This window comes from Orussus abietinus, unplaced genomic scaffold, assembly GCF_000612105.2.
Source record: "Orussus abietinus isolate OABI.00-Male unplaced genomic scaffold, Oabi_2.0 scaffold29, whole genome shotgun sequence".
Taxonomy (NCBI): Eukaryota; Metazoa; Arthropoda; class Insecta; order Hymenoptera; family Orussidae; genus Orussus; species Orussus abietinus.
Genome location: NW_019395567.1, coordinates 157,029 through 172,108, shown reverse-complemented (window position 1 = coordinate 172,108; position 15,080 = coordinate 157,029). Strand labels below are relative to the sequence as shown.

At 44.7% G+C, this 15,080-nt stretch overlaps 1 protein-coding gene across 1 annotated transcript in view; it reads right to left on the bottom strand.

Annotated features, from left to right (window-relative positions):
• Positions 1-1,149: 1,149 nt before the first annotated feature.
• LOC105698871 overlaps positions 1,150-15,080 on the bottom strand; it is a 47,898-nt gene continuing 33,967 nt past the window's right edge. The window contains exons 45-50 of the mRNA XM_023433782.1: positions 14,536-14,648; positions 13,620-14,454; positions 12,855-13,003; positions 11,902-12,084; positions 9,522-9,765; positions 1,150-2,315 (exon numbers count right to left, since the gene is read on the bottom strand). Of these exons, the coding sequence (XP_023289550.1) occupies positions 2,187-2,315; positions 9,522-9,765; positions 11,902-12,084; positions 12,855-13,003; positions 13,620-14,454; positions 14,536-14,648 (1,653 nt within the window). The 3' untranslated portion in view covers positions 1,150-2,186. The remainder of the gene's footprint in view (positions 2,316-9,521; positions 9,766-11,901; positions 12,085-12,854; positions 13,004-13,619; positions 14,455-14,535; positions 14,649-15,080) is intronic.

The following is a 15,080-nucleotide window of genomic DNA, read 5'->3' as shown; positions in this document are numbered from 1 at the left end:
ATTCAGCCGAGGGTTTACCACCTCGTGCTCTTGTAACCTTGGCTCTCGGTGCGCTTAACGTTATTGTCCTGTCTCGCGTGTCTTGTCCGTTTTGTACACACCACAAGAAGTGCGTAAATAAAAACGAAGGAAAAAGAAGAGAGCAAGACTCCCATCCACCCTTTTACGAGCAGAAAGTAAAGCGCCGCGGAAACGGATGAAAACTCTTCGAATGTCGTTTACCCTCGCTTCTACTTCACACCTTTTACGCGACGTTGTTTCATAATAATCTTCATAAGTGGTTGATAAAAAAACTCAAATCTTTCCATATATTTATTACATTTAATATCTTGGAATATATCTAAAATACCGTTTATACAAATCTAAATACATCTTACATACATTCAATAGAAATTGATATACGAGTATATTACGTCTGCTATACATTCAATGGTATCTGGGTACTTACCTTTACCCCCTTAAGATACTTACTCTTCCGCGGTCCTCTTCAAAGTGGAACTATTAACCTACAATGATATTCAAATGTCGTCGATAAAGAACCGAAGGGTTCTAAAAATATTTTACAAACCTTTCTATTACGCTATACCATTAATAAATTCCCGGTAAAAGGTGTTACTAAAGGTATAAATGTTCCGTACTTACCTTTACTTACCTAAGATGCTTACCCTTCCGCGGTCCACCTCAGAGTGGCCGACGCCCACGTAAGTGCGTCCTTAAGAGACGCGTCCTCGAGTGGAACATGAAGTCTTACGTTAGGCGCGCCGGTAAACATAGACCCGCGTCGCCCATACCGGCTCGAGTCGGATTTTACCGACTCATTCTAGACCACGGGCCAACGTCGACTCGACCGTGGAATTGCCGTTACGCCTAGACCCGTAACTCCACGAAAAATGAACGTTCCGTTAATAGACGCGACCAGAGCTGGAGCGAATCGCGCCAAGTCGAGTTTCGATCACAACGATAACAAGGGTAACCCGTTTACGTCGACAGACTCTATTAACAAAGTAAATCCGTCGTTAAAGGATGCAATTTGTACAAGGAACCCTTTCCAATGAAGCCCATAATTCGTAAAGTGTAACGGAAAACCTGGAAATGCGTAATCCCGCCGTAAAGAAGAGGAGCGGCTTAGAGGTTAGGTCCTCAATCATATACGCGGGTTTAACGTATTTATTTATGTATAAAATATCACAATGCAAGCCTAAGTAGTGTACACATAGTCTAATTAAATAACAAAGTACTAGAGATTGGTCGGCGGTCCAAGATGCGACTGGCGAGTTTCACTGGGAGTGAAAACGAGAAAACGGAGGAAGTTTACGAGCCGGAAGGAAGGGGGATTAATTCGACAGGAAGAATCCCACGGGAAGGATCCCAAAGGAAGAGAGGAAACGAAGTCGGGGGAAGTCTGGAAAGTTATGCCCTCCACGGGAAAAATGGCGGAACGAGTCGACGCTAAACTGCGAACTAATTTCTTACAAAAATATACACCCTTTGTCTCGCCGTTATCGGAGGGTTCTTATTCAACCTTATCTCTTCCTTACCCGTAAACGAACGTTTTTCGAACGTTTTCCCCGACTGATGGAACTCCCGGGACGAGTGAAATTGCATAGAACGCACTGCCGGGATTTATTTATAACACTTCTGCATATAGAAGTCGACCCGCGGGGTTTCGTAAAGATTCGCATCGTGGGATTATTTTCGTCCTTACCCGACACGACACTTCCCGTCTCTGAGGTTTGCGCCTTTTTAAAAATTAATCTCCCTGGGGAGGAGGTTCGTTCTAAAATTATCGGGAGTAACCTATATACCCTAACTTAACGGAAGATCAATGCGATATTCCGCGTCTTGCCAGGACAATGTCCCGGAAGAGTACTTGAGGATGTCGTTCTTGCTGGAGTACGCGTTAAGGAACCTCCCCTGATCCAGAAACTTCATGTCCATGGTGTCTCCTTCTGGAGTACATGCCGAGGTACTTGAGATGTTCGCCAGTTCGCCTTAATCAAAAATCCTTGTAGATGATGTACTTGTTTGAAAGTCCTATCTTCTTCCCCGATTCAAAATGGCGCCACGACGCCCTTGTCAGAACGCATGCTGTAAAGTTTCTGCCTAATTTCTTCATTCACGGTATCCTATCTTGGACTGGGTCTTTACTGGAGTATATACTTGGAATATTTGACAACTTCCTTGATTCAAAATGTCTCCATGTGGATGGTATCTCTGCTGGTGTACATGTTCGGAAAGCTCGTCCTTCTCCCCTGGCCAAAAACGTCCACTTCCACCGACTCGTCTTCGGCTTCCTCGGAGAAATTCACTAACACCTGGAATTTTGAAGGACCCACGTTAAATCCACCAAGGAAACTTTTCCGGGCGCTTTTTTACGAGAATCTTACGATCCCGACACGCCATGATTGAAAAGTTTACACGTCCCAGAGATTTTATACCGAACCCCCAAAAGCGATGCATAAAACAAGCGGAAGTGCACTTTTGCTTGTCCACGCGTACCGGATTTAAAATGTTTTTGGTCAGTCTAAAAAAAGGACAGGACGTTCTCAATAAACAATTGGGATTTCTCTGCCTACTCCAGATTTCATGACTTTCTGTCCGACAGGTTTCGATATTAATTTCCGAAGGTCCAAAATGGACTCCTCAGACATTTGTCCCGGAAATCAGGAAGAAGAACATCCCGGAAATGCAGCTCTGACGCTAACTTGGTATATTGTAATTATATCGATTCTTTTTTGTGATAATATCATTTTTAGAATGGATGTACTTGTATTATGTTGAACCAAATGTACAATAATTTGGCAAAAATAATTGATTTCCATTTGTCATTAAAGAAATAACGGTTTGAATTATTTTTGCGATTCAAGAAATAAACAAGAATGTATTTGGCGAAGTGTTTTTTATACACCTAAGGTGTCTTTTGAGGAGATTATAATTCTATATCTCGAGACTTAGTAAATAAATACACTCCGAGTAGTTAGTAAGGCAATATATTCTTTAATATTCTCATTAATAATCCTATTTGTTGTCTTATCGTCATTGCTTGTGTACGGTTTAAATGCGAGAGTAAACTAAAAAAATTCGTCACTCGATGTGCAATTACAAATGTTTAGACTTGAAGTTAGGCCAGGCAGACCCCCCAGGGATTTTTTCTCGGATTCCAAGTTCCAGGCTGCCTCTCGGTCTTCTTTCCTTAAATTCGCCCATTTTGCGAAATTGCCTCGTATTGAGCGCACCCGATCATCGATAACGAAGTTCCCAAGTAAGCGAAGCGGAAACTTCGGGAAACTCTTCCATCTTCTCCGGGGAAGTTTTCTCCTCGAAAGTTCAGCTCACGTGTATTCACCTGCTCTCCGACTTGGCCGATTTTCACGCTCACTTACAGGAGAAATAAAGTTACGGCCACTCGGAGTACCGGATGGTACAATATTTGCCAGTTTTAAGAGCAGTCTTAACCACGGCGCAATTATTAATCCCGTTCAAAAGTTGAAATGGCGTCGGAAGTTCCCCAGAGAATTCCGAGTCGGCATTTTCAGAAACCTTACCGAGCCCTTTTATCGTATGAGCCGCTCAGTGCACACATTGATTAACTCCATAAAAGAAAAAGTTGAGTAATGCGATGAAGTAATGTAGATTCTTTTTTAAAATTCCTATTATAATATAACTTCAAATATATAATGTAGAATACATAAATACAGTTATAGTTTTCATCTAACGGTATATAAAATTAATAAGAAAGAATAGCCAAAAAATAATCGTCTGCATTTTATATCGACAAATGTTTTTGCAGGTATTAAATTTCCTCCCCTATTCCTGTATGCCAAACCTTTTGTTCCGTTATGCTTTTGTAAATTTCGTGCCCATTTATCAGGATTACGACTTCTTTTCCTCCCAATCGATGTGTTTGTTGGGGAATTTGTACCGTTGCAATCGGATGAATCCGAGAAACACGATAAACGTCTTCTTGCCCCAGACTTTCTGCTGATAAATCGTATTGAAGAATCATCCCTGCTTTCCACATCCACATTGTTATTAGTTTCACTCATCTTGATTATAACGGTATAATATTTAGTTCTTTAAAAACAATCAGGGAGTAATGTTGAAAAGACCAAAAAATATGTATTCCGTGTAATATTGGTGAAGTATACAGTAACATTCAGCGTGAGAGATCACTGTTATACTAACTACCGTCTGCATTGCGCTTCTTTCTATCCGTTTGCTGATGCGATTTTATTACTCATATTGTTGAAAGGGGGAAGGCATCTTCGACTGTGTAAAAAAAAAAGCGTCGATGTACGGCCGCAACAGATAATCCAATAATACTATACTGCCAGGTATTCGTCTACGATTTACATTAGAGTATGGAGTTAATCAAAATGGCTTCTGAAATAAATTACTTATTATTCAATGCCCAAAAAAATGTTACCGTTTAATGGTGTTAATCTCTATTAATCAGGAAAGATATTATAAATATAAAAAGTTATGACAATACCAAGTGCTTTGACCCCTAAATTTAAGATTTTTCAAAAAGTGGAGTTAGTCGATGTGTGCACTAAGCGGCTCATATATACTGCAAGAGATAGCTAGAATTATTAAAAATAACAATCCCGATACAACATTTTTCTTTTTCCATTGGTATATGCTGTACCAATTTTATAAAATATAAATAATTACCGCAATGTAAAAGTATATTAATTCGCTTTTAAAGCCCCAGACATTAACGTGGAATATATTGCAGTCCTAATTTTTCCAAAAACACAATTTTCAGGGAGAATCGTCCAATCTTCGAGATCGGTCTGAACTGCGCCGCCATTTTGAATTTTGAGGAAAGTGGAGCGGCAAACTTCGCAGCGGCCTTTCGCGAAATTCGGCTTTAACCCTTTATCAAGGAACGTCCACGGGATTATATTCGGCATTCGATTTCCAAAATACGTCGGTTTCTCCCCACGGGAGGAAATCTCCCCAATTTTCCGTGGGAACTTTGTTAAAGCACTTTGTTAAGGCACGCGCGATCGGGCAGCGCCCAATCGGATGAGTCCTTCTGCAAATAAACACCCTCGCGTCGTGGGGGTTGTACCAAGTAATTGGATTTGTCGATTCGATCGACGCGTCCACGTAAAATCCGATCGAGAGGACTGAACCGTGTGCACCGCAAACGAAGAAAAAGAAAACGAGGAAAAACGAGCGAACCTCCCATTTTGACCTAACCTAGAAATTCACCGCCAGTTTTCCCGACGGTTTTCCGTCCGTCGATAATTCGAGTATTAAGGTAATATGAAAGTGGCGTCTGAGGAATAAAAAAAAAGTTAATGAATCATTCCTTCGGACAGGATGTACAGACTATAAGCAAAATCCCTACACCCATAAAATTAAATTTTTCCAAAAAACTTTCGACAATGTCTACCAACAAATGTTTAAAAAATTGAAATATCAAGAATGTCGGGACCTTCCTTCCAGCCTCCAGAATCACGTTGTAAAGTTTGAAAAAATTCAGTGACCTCAGTTTGGAGAAAAGTGTGGAGACCCTCCGGCACCTTTCATATCACCTTAACCTCTCAAAACCGTCGGAACGCGAATATTTTCCGGCGTGGTTTTCCCTATACCTGAGTTTCTTGGTATTTCAAAAATTCCATGAATAGTCAAAAATGAAACGATAAGGGGCGATTGGATGTGCATCCCGGAAGTGGTCCGCGTCCTGATAAAGCCGCCTCGCTTGGTAAACTCGGTTCCCCCTCAAGTACAACATTTTCCCCCGCCCCTCTGCGGAAACCTTCCCTTTTCGAAAGGGCATCCGATAACTCGTCCCACCCCCGGGGCCCTTCTTCTCCCCAGAAAACCCTCCCGGCGAATCGTAAAATTTCCATATCGTCATAACCTATCTCTGGCAGTCGCTCGACGTGAAAGTTCTGTTCGTCACAGATGTTTATGAGAGCTCATCCCGTTCGAAAACGCGTCGTAAAAGAAACCCCATGAAAAAAGGGAAGCAAACAGAACCGTTAAAGGAGGGATGGCCCTTCGACCCCCACCCTGAAAAAACCTATTCACCATTACATGCTCGAAAAAGCTCCCCAAGTCGAATTATTTAAAAAATGAGTTAATATGCGTACATATGTATATAAACATCAAAATTCTACGGTGCATCGATGTTTAAAAAGGTCTCTTTAGGGAAAAAATTTCATGAGGGGGGCAGTGGGGCACCGGGTCACGTGGTGTCGGGGTGAGTGGAGGGGATGCGGGGGGGTATATAAGCGCTGCGTGCGCGCCGCGCGATGCATTCCCAGCGGGCCCGTCGTGGTAGACGCATCGGCGCTGGTAAGGAAACTGCGGTAATCAAGAAGAGCAGCTTCTTCACAGATTCCGGTATTTACGGGACCTCGACTGCGAATCGCTTGGAAAGCCGCCAAAAAAAGGGGTATTTTTGAACCGCCTCGCTTAATCCACGGTAAAAATTCCCGCCGGTATCGGGCTCGAATTTCCACGTTGGAAGGGCGTATATGCGCCTAACCGCGAAATCCCGTTAAGCCCCTGAAGGGCTTAGCATTTTTACGGGATTTCTTGGAAAAGCCACAACAAGTGCTCCAAACGGTACAGGTAGCCGGCCCGAAGAAGCGATAGACGCTAATCGCGGGGGCGTTGGCGACGATTAAAACCTCTAAGGAGGTATAAAATTTGCACCCCTCTCGGCATTGCATTAAGCAGTAAACCAGAACCGTGGGTTAATTCGACTCCCACCGTTTATAGGGTCACGGTGAAAACGAGCCGGTGCGGATTTGCCTGCATCGCCGAAGGTGCAGAGAAAGAGGCAATTTCTAAGCTGAAATTAATCCCCGGTCCAGCCTGCGCCCGCGTAAATGGATTAAGCGGATCACCATGTCGGCCTGGAAATAAGTGCAGTAAATTGCAGGCCGAGAAGTTACCGGCAAGACGAGAGGAACGACCCGACGTAAACCTGATTCTCTTATACATCAGACAGGAATAGAAGCGTCTAGAACCGGATATCGACCATCTCCGAAGAGGCCTCATAGAAACCTAATGCAAAATGCAGAAACACCACCACTACACCTTCCAACCCCTGAAAGTGCATTACATCTACATAGTATAATTTTATTATAAACTTGAATCCATTTCCCCCGTTATAAACAAACCGATTCAATAAACAGGAACCTAGAAACCCCCTAAAAATAAGTCACCCTGCCCTCTCCTCACCCTGGAGCCTCGATTACTTATTTCCCTTCATCTCACTAAATCGATCCATCTCGTGAGAACTACCTATCAAACTGCTCAATATTCCACGGTACAGGAATAGACCTCTAAATAAGACATCCGCCTCTCCCAAGAAGGCGAACCGAACCTTTTTGATCTCCATCGACATCCAGCTCTATTTTCCGGCCAAGTGACCCATATATCATCAGCATCATTATCCTTCTAGAAGACATCAACACCATTGCCCTACTTGTATTTCCTCATCGAACAAATTTGAAACCACCACCAAGATAGCAATATCATCAGCATCATTGTCCTTCTGGAAGACACGAACACCATTGCCCTTCTTGTATTTCCTCATCGAACAAATTTGAAACCACCACCAAGATAGCAACATCATCAGCATCATTATCCTTCTAGAAGACACCAACACCATTGCCCTACTTGTATTTCCTCATCGAACAAATTTGAAACCACCACCAAGATAGCAACATCATCAGCATCATTATCCTTCTAGAAGACACCAACACCATTGCCCTTCTTGTATTTCCTCATCGAACAAATTTGAAACCACCACCAAGATAGCAACATCATCAGCATCATTATCCTTCTAGAAGACACCAACACCATTGCCCTACTTGTATTTCCTCATCGAACAAATTTGAAACCACCACCAAGATAGCAACATCATCAGCATCATTATCCTTCTAGAAGACACCAACACCATTGCCCTTCTTGTATTTCCTCATCGAACAAATTTGAAATCACCACCAAGATAGCAATATAATCAGCACCATTATCCTTCTAGAAGACACCAACACCATTGCCCTTCTTGTATTTCCTCATAGAACAAATTTGAAAACACCACCAAGATAGCAACATCATCAGCATCATTATCCTTCTAGAAGACACCAACACCATTGCCCTACTTATATTTGCCCATCGAACAAATTTATTTATTACAAACCAAGACCAATCCTGCTCATCTCGACACCCAAGACTCTGATCAGCTCACAAAATCCTCCGTTCTCATTAACTCCGCATACATCCAAGGATCTTAAAAAGAAATCCAGATGACGTGGTGCATCTCGAGTGGGATTCCCGAAAACTCGAGTTAACAGAGCTTCGTCAAGGTTTCGCGAATCGTCGTTAGCGCGAAGCGGACGTGTCGAAGTCGGCCTCGCATGGCGCACATCGGGCCTCTCTGCAGCCCGTCTATTGAATTTGGAGACACGTGTACCGAGTACAAGTACGAGTTTATGTAAATTCGTAGTTACGTGCGCGCGAGCAAACGCGACGGAAGAGGAGACTCGAGAGGGAGAGAGAGAAGAGACAACGGCGAAACGCGAGATGGGTTAACGCATCGTCCGCACCTCGAGGTTCCCACGGCAATCTGCGACGACAATCGGTGTAATGTGCGAGTCCATTAATATCCCCAGGAACGGCGCCGACCGATGCGCCGCCTGGCGGGGAAACCGGGCGGTACGTCATCTGGCGGAGACACGACCTTAGAACACGAGGCCGATGAAATGGAGAACCCTCTCGCGATTGGCATTCGCGAAGACGAATTTCACCCAGCCGGGGTTCACCGAACTTGGCGAGTCGATTGATGGACCCAGGGATTTCCCTAGGACCATGTTGGCCACGTGGACCGAGTAATCTCCTAGAAATGGAGGTTAGGACGAACTCGTTAGGGCGAATCCGTCAGCCGTGAGCTGGTTTAATGGAGCCCCGTCCAAGGTATATTTAACTGACTGGATTTGTTTCAAATATAGAGGATGATTCCAAAATCAAAATCCTGGAAGCCCACTGGTGATTAACCAGGCACTAAGTTCCCACCGTCGGGTCTGTTCAATACCGGATTAAATAAATCCGACTTTCGGTACGTCCCCACCACCAGGTTTTATTTAACACCGCACTAACTCAAAGCATTTGTGGAAAGGCAATGTCGGATTTATTTAAACCGGTATTTCAATGAATATCAACGGTGGACATTTCGTAAGAGGTGGTGTAATCATGCACAACCACATTGTGGCGCTCTTCGGGGTCCCGCACACACCAATGGCTATTCTCCCGCATGCAACGCCGGTAATTATCCGAGATTCACGTGCGTTAACTATTGATCAACCTCCACATTTGGGGCGTTACTTTGCTCAAGTAAATCCGGAGGCTTTGCTACAATGGCGGTGCGGGTGGTAACTTAGTCCGATGTGTTCCTGGTGGTATAAATTAGGCCGCAATTTCCACCGTACACATGCAGGTCGCCTCTAAATGCATCGACCTGAACACGAGGATGCATTTTAAATTGATTTACGCACCTGGTCGAGGGAGGACTGTGTCAACGTGTAGTCCACTGCCTTCAGCTCCTCCGCTAATCCCTCAACAGCGGCGAAGATCTCACTAACTGTTGAGTCTTGACTTTTGGGCACCAACAAACGCACCGTCAGTGCTTGGCTCGAAAAAATTCCGGCTCTTGGGAGATACCTGGAGATCACTTTCTTCAGTTCGGACGGGTCCATCGGCGTGCGGAACCTCAGGAAGGCTATGTGTCCTTCGCCGTACCTGGAATAAAAATTGATGTCAGACCTAGGGGACAATTTTGTGTGGCGAGACACTGCGGGAAATTAATTCCGTTGGCTTTTTTGGCAAGCTGAGACATAAGAAGGAGGTGGAAGGCCATGATCGATGGTGGTATCGACGATGGGTGTCGAGGGTGGCTCACCTAGTCTATCCCCCAGGATGTTGGGTCCCCTAAAGTGCAGGTACAAGGGGTTAAATATTTATGGGGTAGTACGTTATACCACGAGCACCCGGCCGCGTGCATTACAAAGTGCCACGGCGTACATCTCGGCCGTGTAATGCATCTCAATTAGAGTAAATAGCTAGGTAAGTGCCCTCACCTCCTTCCTCTTAACTCTCCCACCTAACCACTGAAATGCGTGCCGGAATCCGCCCAAATTCCCCAGAAATCCGCGTTTATACGTTCGCCCCTCAGCCGATTGGGTTAAGGTGGAGTGAAACATCCTTCAAATCGGTCGATTCGAATACAACACTTTTTTTTAAGGGTATTAGACCAAACTGTCCGAAACTTTGACACATCACTCCTGATCGCCTAAGAATTGTCCTGACACATTGAAAATTTGGATTTTTCCAAAAAATTTTTTAACTCATTCCAGACCAGAACCAAAATGGCGTCGAGCTCTCATATTTCGATCAATATACAATTATCGAAGGCTCTGATATGAGAATCGAAAGGGTCAGGACAATTTTACGACAATTTAGAACACTCTGGCAATCGATAAACTCGCATTTGAACGGGATAAAGGCAAAGAAAGTGTTGTATGCGCTTCTTTGCTAAAACGATGGTAATACGAGGTCTCGGAGTGAAAATTTAATTGACCTGGAAATCACAGATGGCGCAGGGGGTTCCTCCGCAGTCAATTAGGGCCCCAGAAGGCACGAATCCAGAGGATTTCTGGAGTTTTACTTCGATTTCTTAATAATTATTGTACGAAAACGACATGTGGAATATGCCATTTGGTACAATACACAATATAATTCGACCCAGCTGTCAATATAAAAACCAACGTCGGCAACGTAGGCATTTAGAAAAATCTTCTTTGTCGACGTCGATCAAGTTCCTCGACGTGTTTCACTTCACCTTAATCGAGGGACTTTCGGTCGAGCTGGTGACTAAAATATTTACCCAGGTCCAATGAGAAATCCCCGAAGAAAGGGGATATCCACCTCCCGGTCTGGTAACGAGGAGGTAGACGCGGAATCTTTATTAGCCCTAGTGGGTTCGTCGCAGCGCCGCGGATGGCGGCACTGGTTATTAAGGTTTTACGGGGTCAACTTTATGGGGTTGTAAGAAGTTTACCGGTCCCCAGGGTAGGAGAAGAGCCCTGGTAACTTCCGGCCCTGACGTATCGCCCTGCACAATGGCGGCTCCGTGAATACCGAACGCCCTGAAGTTCGGCGCATTCGGCTATCTCGAGTGTTCGATCTCCAGTCCTATCAATTATTTTGCCCCCCAGGTCCCGATTTCACTACCAATCATACGTCCCGGCCACCTTCGACCCCCGAAAGCGGATTCAATTTGCGCCCTGTTACGTCCGTAAGGAAAATACTTGTAGTAATTAGAGTACATAGTTATAACTTCACGAGACCTCGCACCATCCTGGGAATGTTGACTTTCTCCGCGTTCTCACGGTGTGCATTTCGCCGCCAAATGTTGTTTGCCTTTATAGGAACCGAACTTTTGCGAAGGGTTGGGTAAACAGGACCATAAAAAATGCCCTCGGACGGTACGTGATCTTACAAAGGCATGGTCAGGCCGTACTCGACCTGGCTACCCTCGGTGCCGAGGTCGTGGGAGGCGACATTTTTTGGCGTCTCCGCCAAGGAACCAATCACGTAAAAATTAGAAAAAAAATGTGTATCCCTTCCACAAAGCGGCAACATTTTCCGAGGCACCGCGAGTCCTTGCGTGGCTCCAAAAAAGACACTCTGCTTTTTACAACGAACGAAGGAAGTCCTCGATTCTCATTTAGAACAACGTAACGCGAAGCTGCATCCCTCCGTACGCTTTACCCCAGTAGAAGTCTGGTTTAAAAACAATTAATCAGAACTACTAGGAGCTGTTCGACTTCTAGAGTGCAGTGCAAAGAACACGCCCGATGTGAAAATTATCCTCACTTGTGCTTCAAATATTGCGGACTCCCTATGCACCGGAGTCCTGCCCTCGCCAGGATGCCCACTTTACTGCACAGGCTTTCGCAGTCCGCCACACTGTGCGAGGTCATCACCACCGAACCCTGGTTCTTTGTCACCTGGTGCACCGCCCTGGCCACCAGGCTCTTCGAGGCCGGGTCCATGCCGCTGAAACGAAAAAAATATTCGTTAAGGGGGTGCGAAACCCTAAGAACGAGGTGATTTGAAGGAAAAAAAAGACACTTTTTTCTTCTCGCCTTACCGCCGATCTGTCTGAAATTTTTACACGTTAATTGGGGCCACTTATCAGGTGTCTAACGAGCTGACGAGAATACTAACGGGGAGAAGCCAAATTAAAAGACTGATTTAAACCGTTAGACTTAACAAGTATATTTTAGTAATTATTGTGAAATAATCCTTAACTCAGGCCCAGTCTAATTATTTTAATTTAATTAATCATACCGATTAATTACACTGCGATATAACAACAGGTGATACATCGATGGATATACATCTGCCTGCCTTCATAAAAACTAATTATTCTTATGATAAATATATAACAGGTTGTAGTTAAGCAATAAAGACAACAAGGATAAAACTTATCGGGTGTCGCTATACCTTGAAAATGTCAATTTTTTAAACATTTTTGCATGCACCAAGTTTCTTGGAGAAATTAAGATTTTGAAATTACCGGGACATTTCATGGCTTATTGTGGGTTAGGCGCTGAAATTTCAGACTATTCTGTGGTACATTCTTCGAATAATAAAATGGCTTAGTCAAATCGTGTGGGTTTCACATCGCCTTAATTGTGAATAAGAAGTTACGGCGGAAGAGCATGTTCATTGCTTAGGTGCATTTGGGATGCTGGGGTACATCGGAGTGGCGCGGAAGAAGAGGCTGGAAGAGTATGGGGTTTGTAGGTTATGTTTGCCCGTACCTGGTTGGCTCGTCCATGAGCACGATATACGAGGGCGCCATAACGCTAATGGCGACGCACAACTTCCGCCTGTTTCCACCGCTGAGGCTGTGCACACGCTGATGGGCGTACTTGAGGAGGTCGAATCTAACCAGCGCGGTCTCGACTGCCTGAAACAAGTTGACTTGACTTAGCTTAAGATATACATGTTACCTTAAAATGTACGAATACATTCCGCGAAACTGTGAAAACAATTGCCATTTCCTCTCGCATAAGAAATACCAAGTAGAACTAAGAAACGAAATAACAAGATGGCCGACCCTAAAGTCTCTTCAAGGTACAGGACTGACACACATTTTTCTCGTCGAAATCCCAGTGCTAGAATATTCCACCCACACTTAAGGTGTTATTAAAGTGTAATACATACCAAAAAGTCGAAATATTTATAAAACTTTTCCCCAAACCGCCTGCAGCGAGTAATTATCAAACTTTAACACGTGGTTATGGAGGTCCTAACGAAAGTCGCGACACCCTTGAAATGTCATTTCTTATAGGAAATTGAAAGGAAATGTATGTAAATAAAGTTAAAAATTAATATTTCTTGGGTGTCAGGACCTTCCTTATAATCTGCATATCCATGTTGCAGAGTTGATGCTGCTCGAAAGTAGCGTTAACAAAATGTTTATAATAAATCAGATGTGGATGAAAGCGTTTTCTGGGGAGGGAAGGAAAAGGTAAAAGAGACAAGACCACCTCTTCAGGTCTAGTCTCAAATTTGAAAATTACCTTGGCGACGTCGCTCAAGCCGCACACTTCCCCGTGGATGGTCAAGCACTGATGGGGACTCAGGAAGCCATCCAGAGCATCGGATTGTGGACAGTACCCCACTTCTCCACTGCAAAGGGGTCCATCTCCGACGTCTCTTCCCCTGAGGAAGATCCTCCCCGAAGTGGGTCTCAGCTCCGTGGTAAGCATCTTGAAGGTGGTGCTCTTTCCTGCCCCATTCACCCCCAGAAGACCGAAGCACTGACCAGTCCTAACCCCCAAACTGAGGTTCCTAACCGCCACGTTGATCCCATACACACTGGAGTACTCTTTCCTGAGCCGAAGGGTCCTCAGGACGTCGTCGTCCATCCCTCTCTCGACCCTGGCCCTCTCTTTGGCGACGTCTTCTTCTTCTTTCTCCAGGTTCGCGTAGGAGATGGACCCGGTCTTCAGGGTCCAACGTGGGAAGAGTCTGCACTCTATCGCCAGGTTGGCCAGATTTAGAACTACTCCGACCAGAGCTAGGAGGACGTAATGGAGACCCATTAGCTCCCACCCTAGAGGAGACTGATAAGTGTCCATGTTGAACCTCTTCAGCAACTCCGCCGTGATGTCGTTCTTCACCATCCTGACCAGCCCATCTCCTAGGGCATATTGGGGGAAGAAGAGCAGCAGGTGGTGCAGGATGTTCCTCGTGCACCTGGAGGCCTCACTTTTCCCCAGGATGTCGATCACCAGGATCGTCGCCAAGGATGCCACCCCCACGAAGGTGTTCACGCAGAAGAGGACCATGTTCGACAGGGTCGCGTCGTCGAACAACTTTTCTGCGAGGTGTGTGAAGGGTATCATTGCCCACCTAGGAGAAAGGTTCGATTATTAATCACTTCCTGGGTAACGACCTTAACGCAATGTTTCACCTCACATCCTGATGACTTACGCGAAGAGGACCAACAAGAGACAGACTGCTGCGAGATTTTGTCTCGCCACGTAAGCTGGGAGCTCGAAGATCTCGAAGACCACCACCGCCAAGAAGATGGAGCACCCGAAGACCTGAAATATCGATAATTAATATTGATTTTACAATATTAACGCGACTTAATAATTAAGGCAACTTAAAACTAAGGGTGGAAAAAATATACTAATTGCACCGAGTCGTTTCAACCTTGCCGCGTGAATATGGAGGCCATGGAGAAGGTCCTGATACTCATAAAATTTCATTTCTTAAACCATTATTTTTATTAACATTTGTATTCTTTTTATAAATTCCATGGGTGGCGAGACCTTATTTAAGGCCTCCATATTTGCATCGTGAAGTTTCGAACGATTCGGTGCACTTAGTTCGGAGGAAAACGGCGTAAACGATTGAGATGTCGCTTTCACATCGCCTTAATTAGGAATTCACGTGGCGGATTAAACTCGAGGATTTATTCCTGGTCCCCGTGGTAGTTTCTTCCCCCGCGGAAGTGCTCTTCGGCGTTCTTC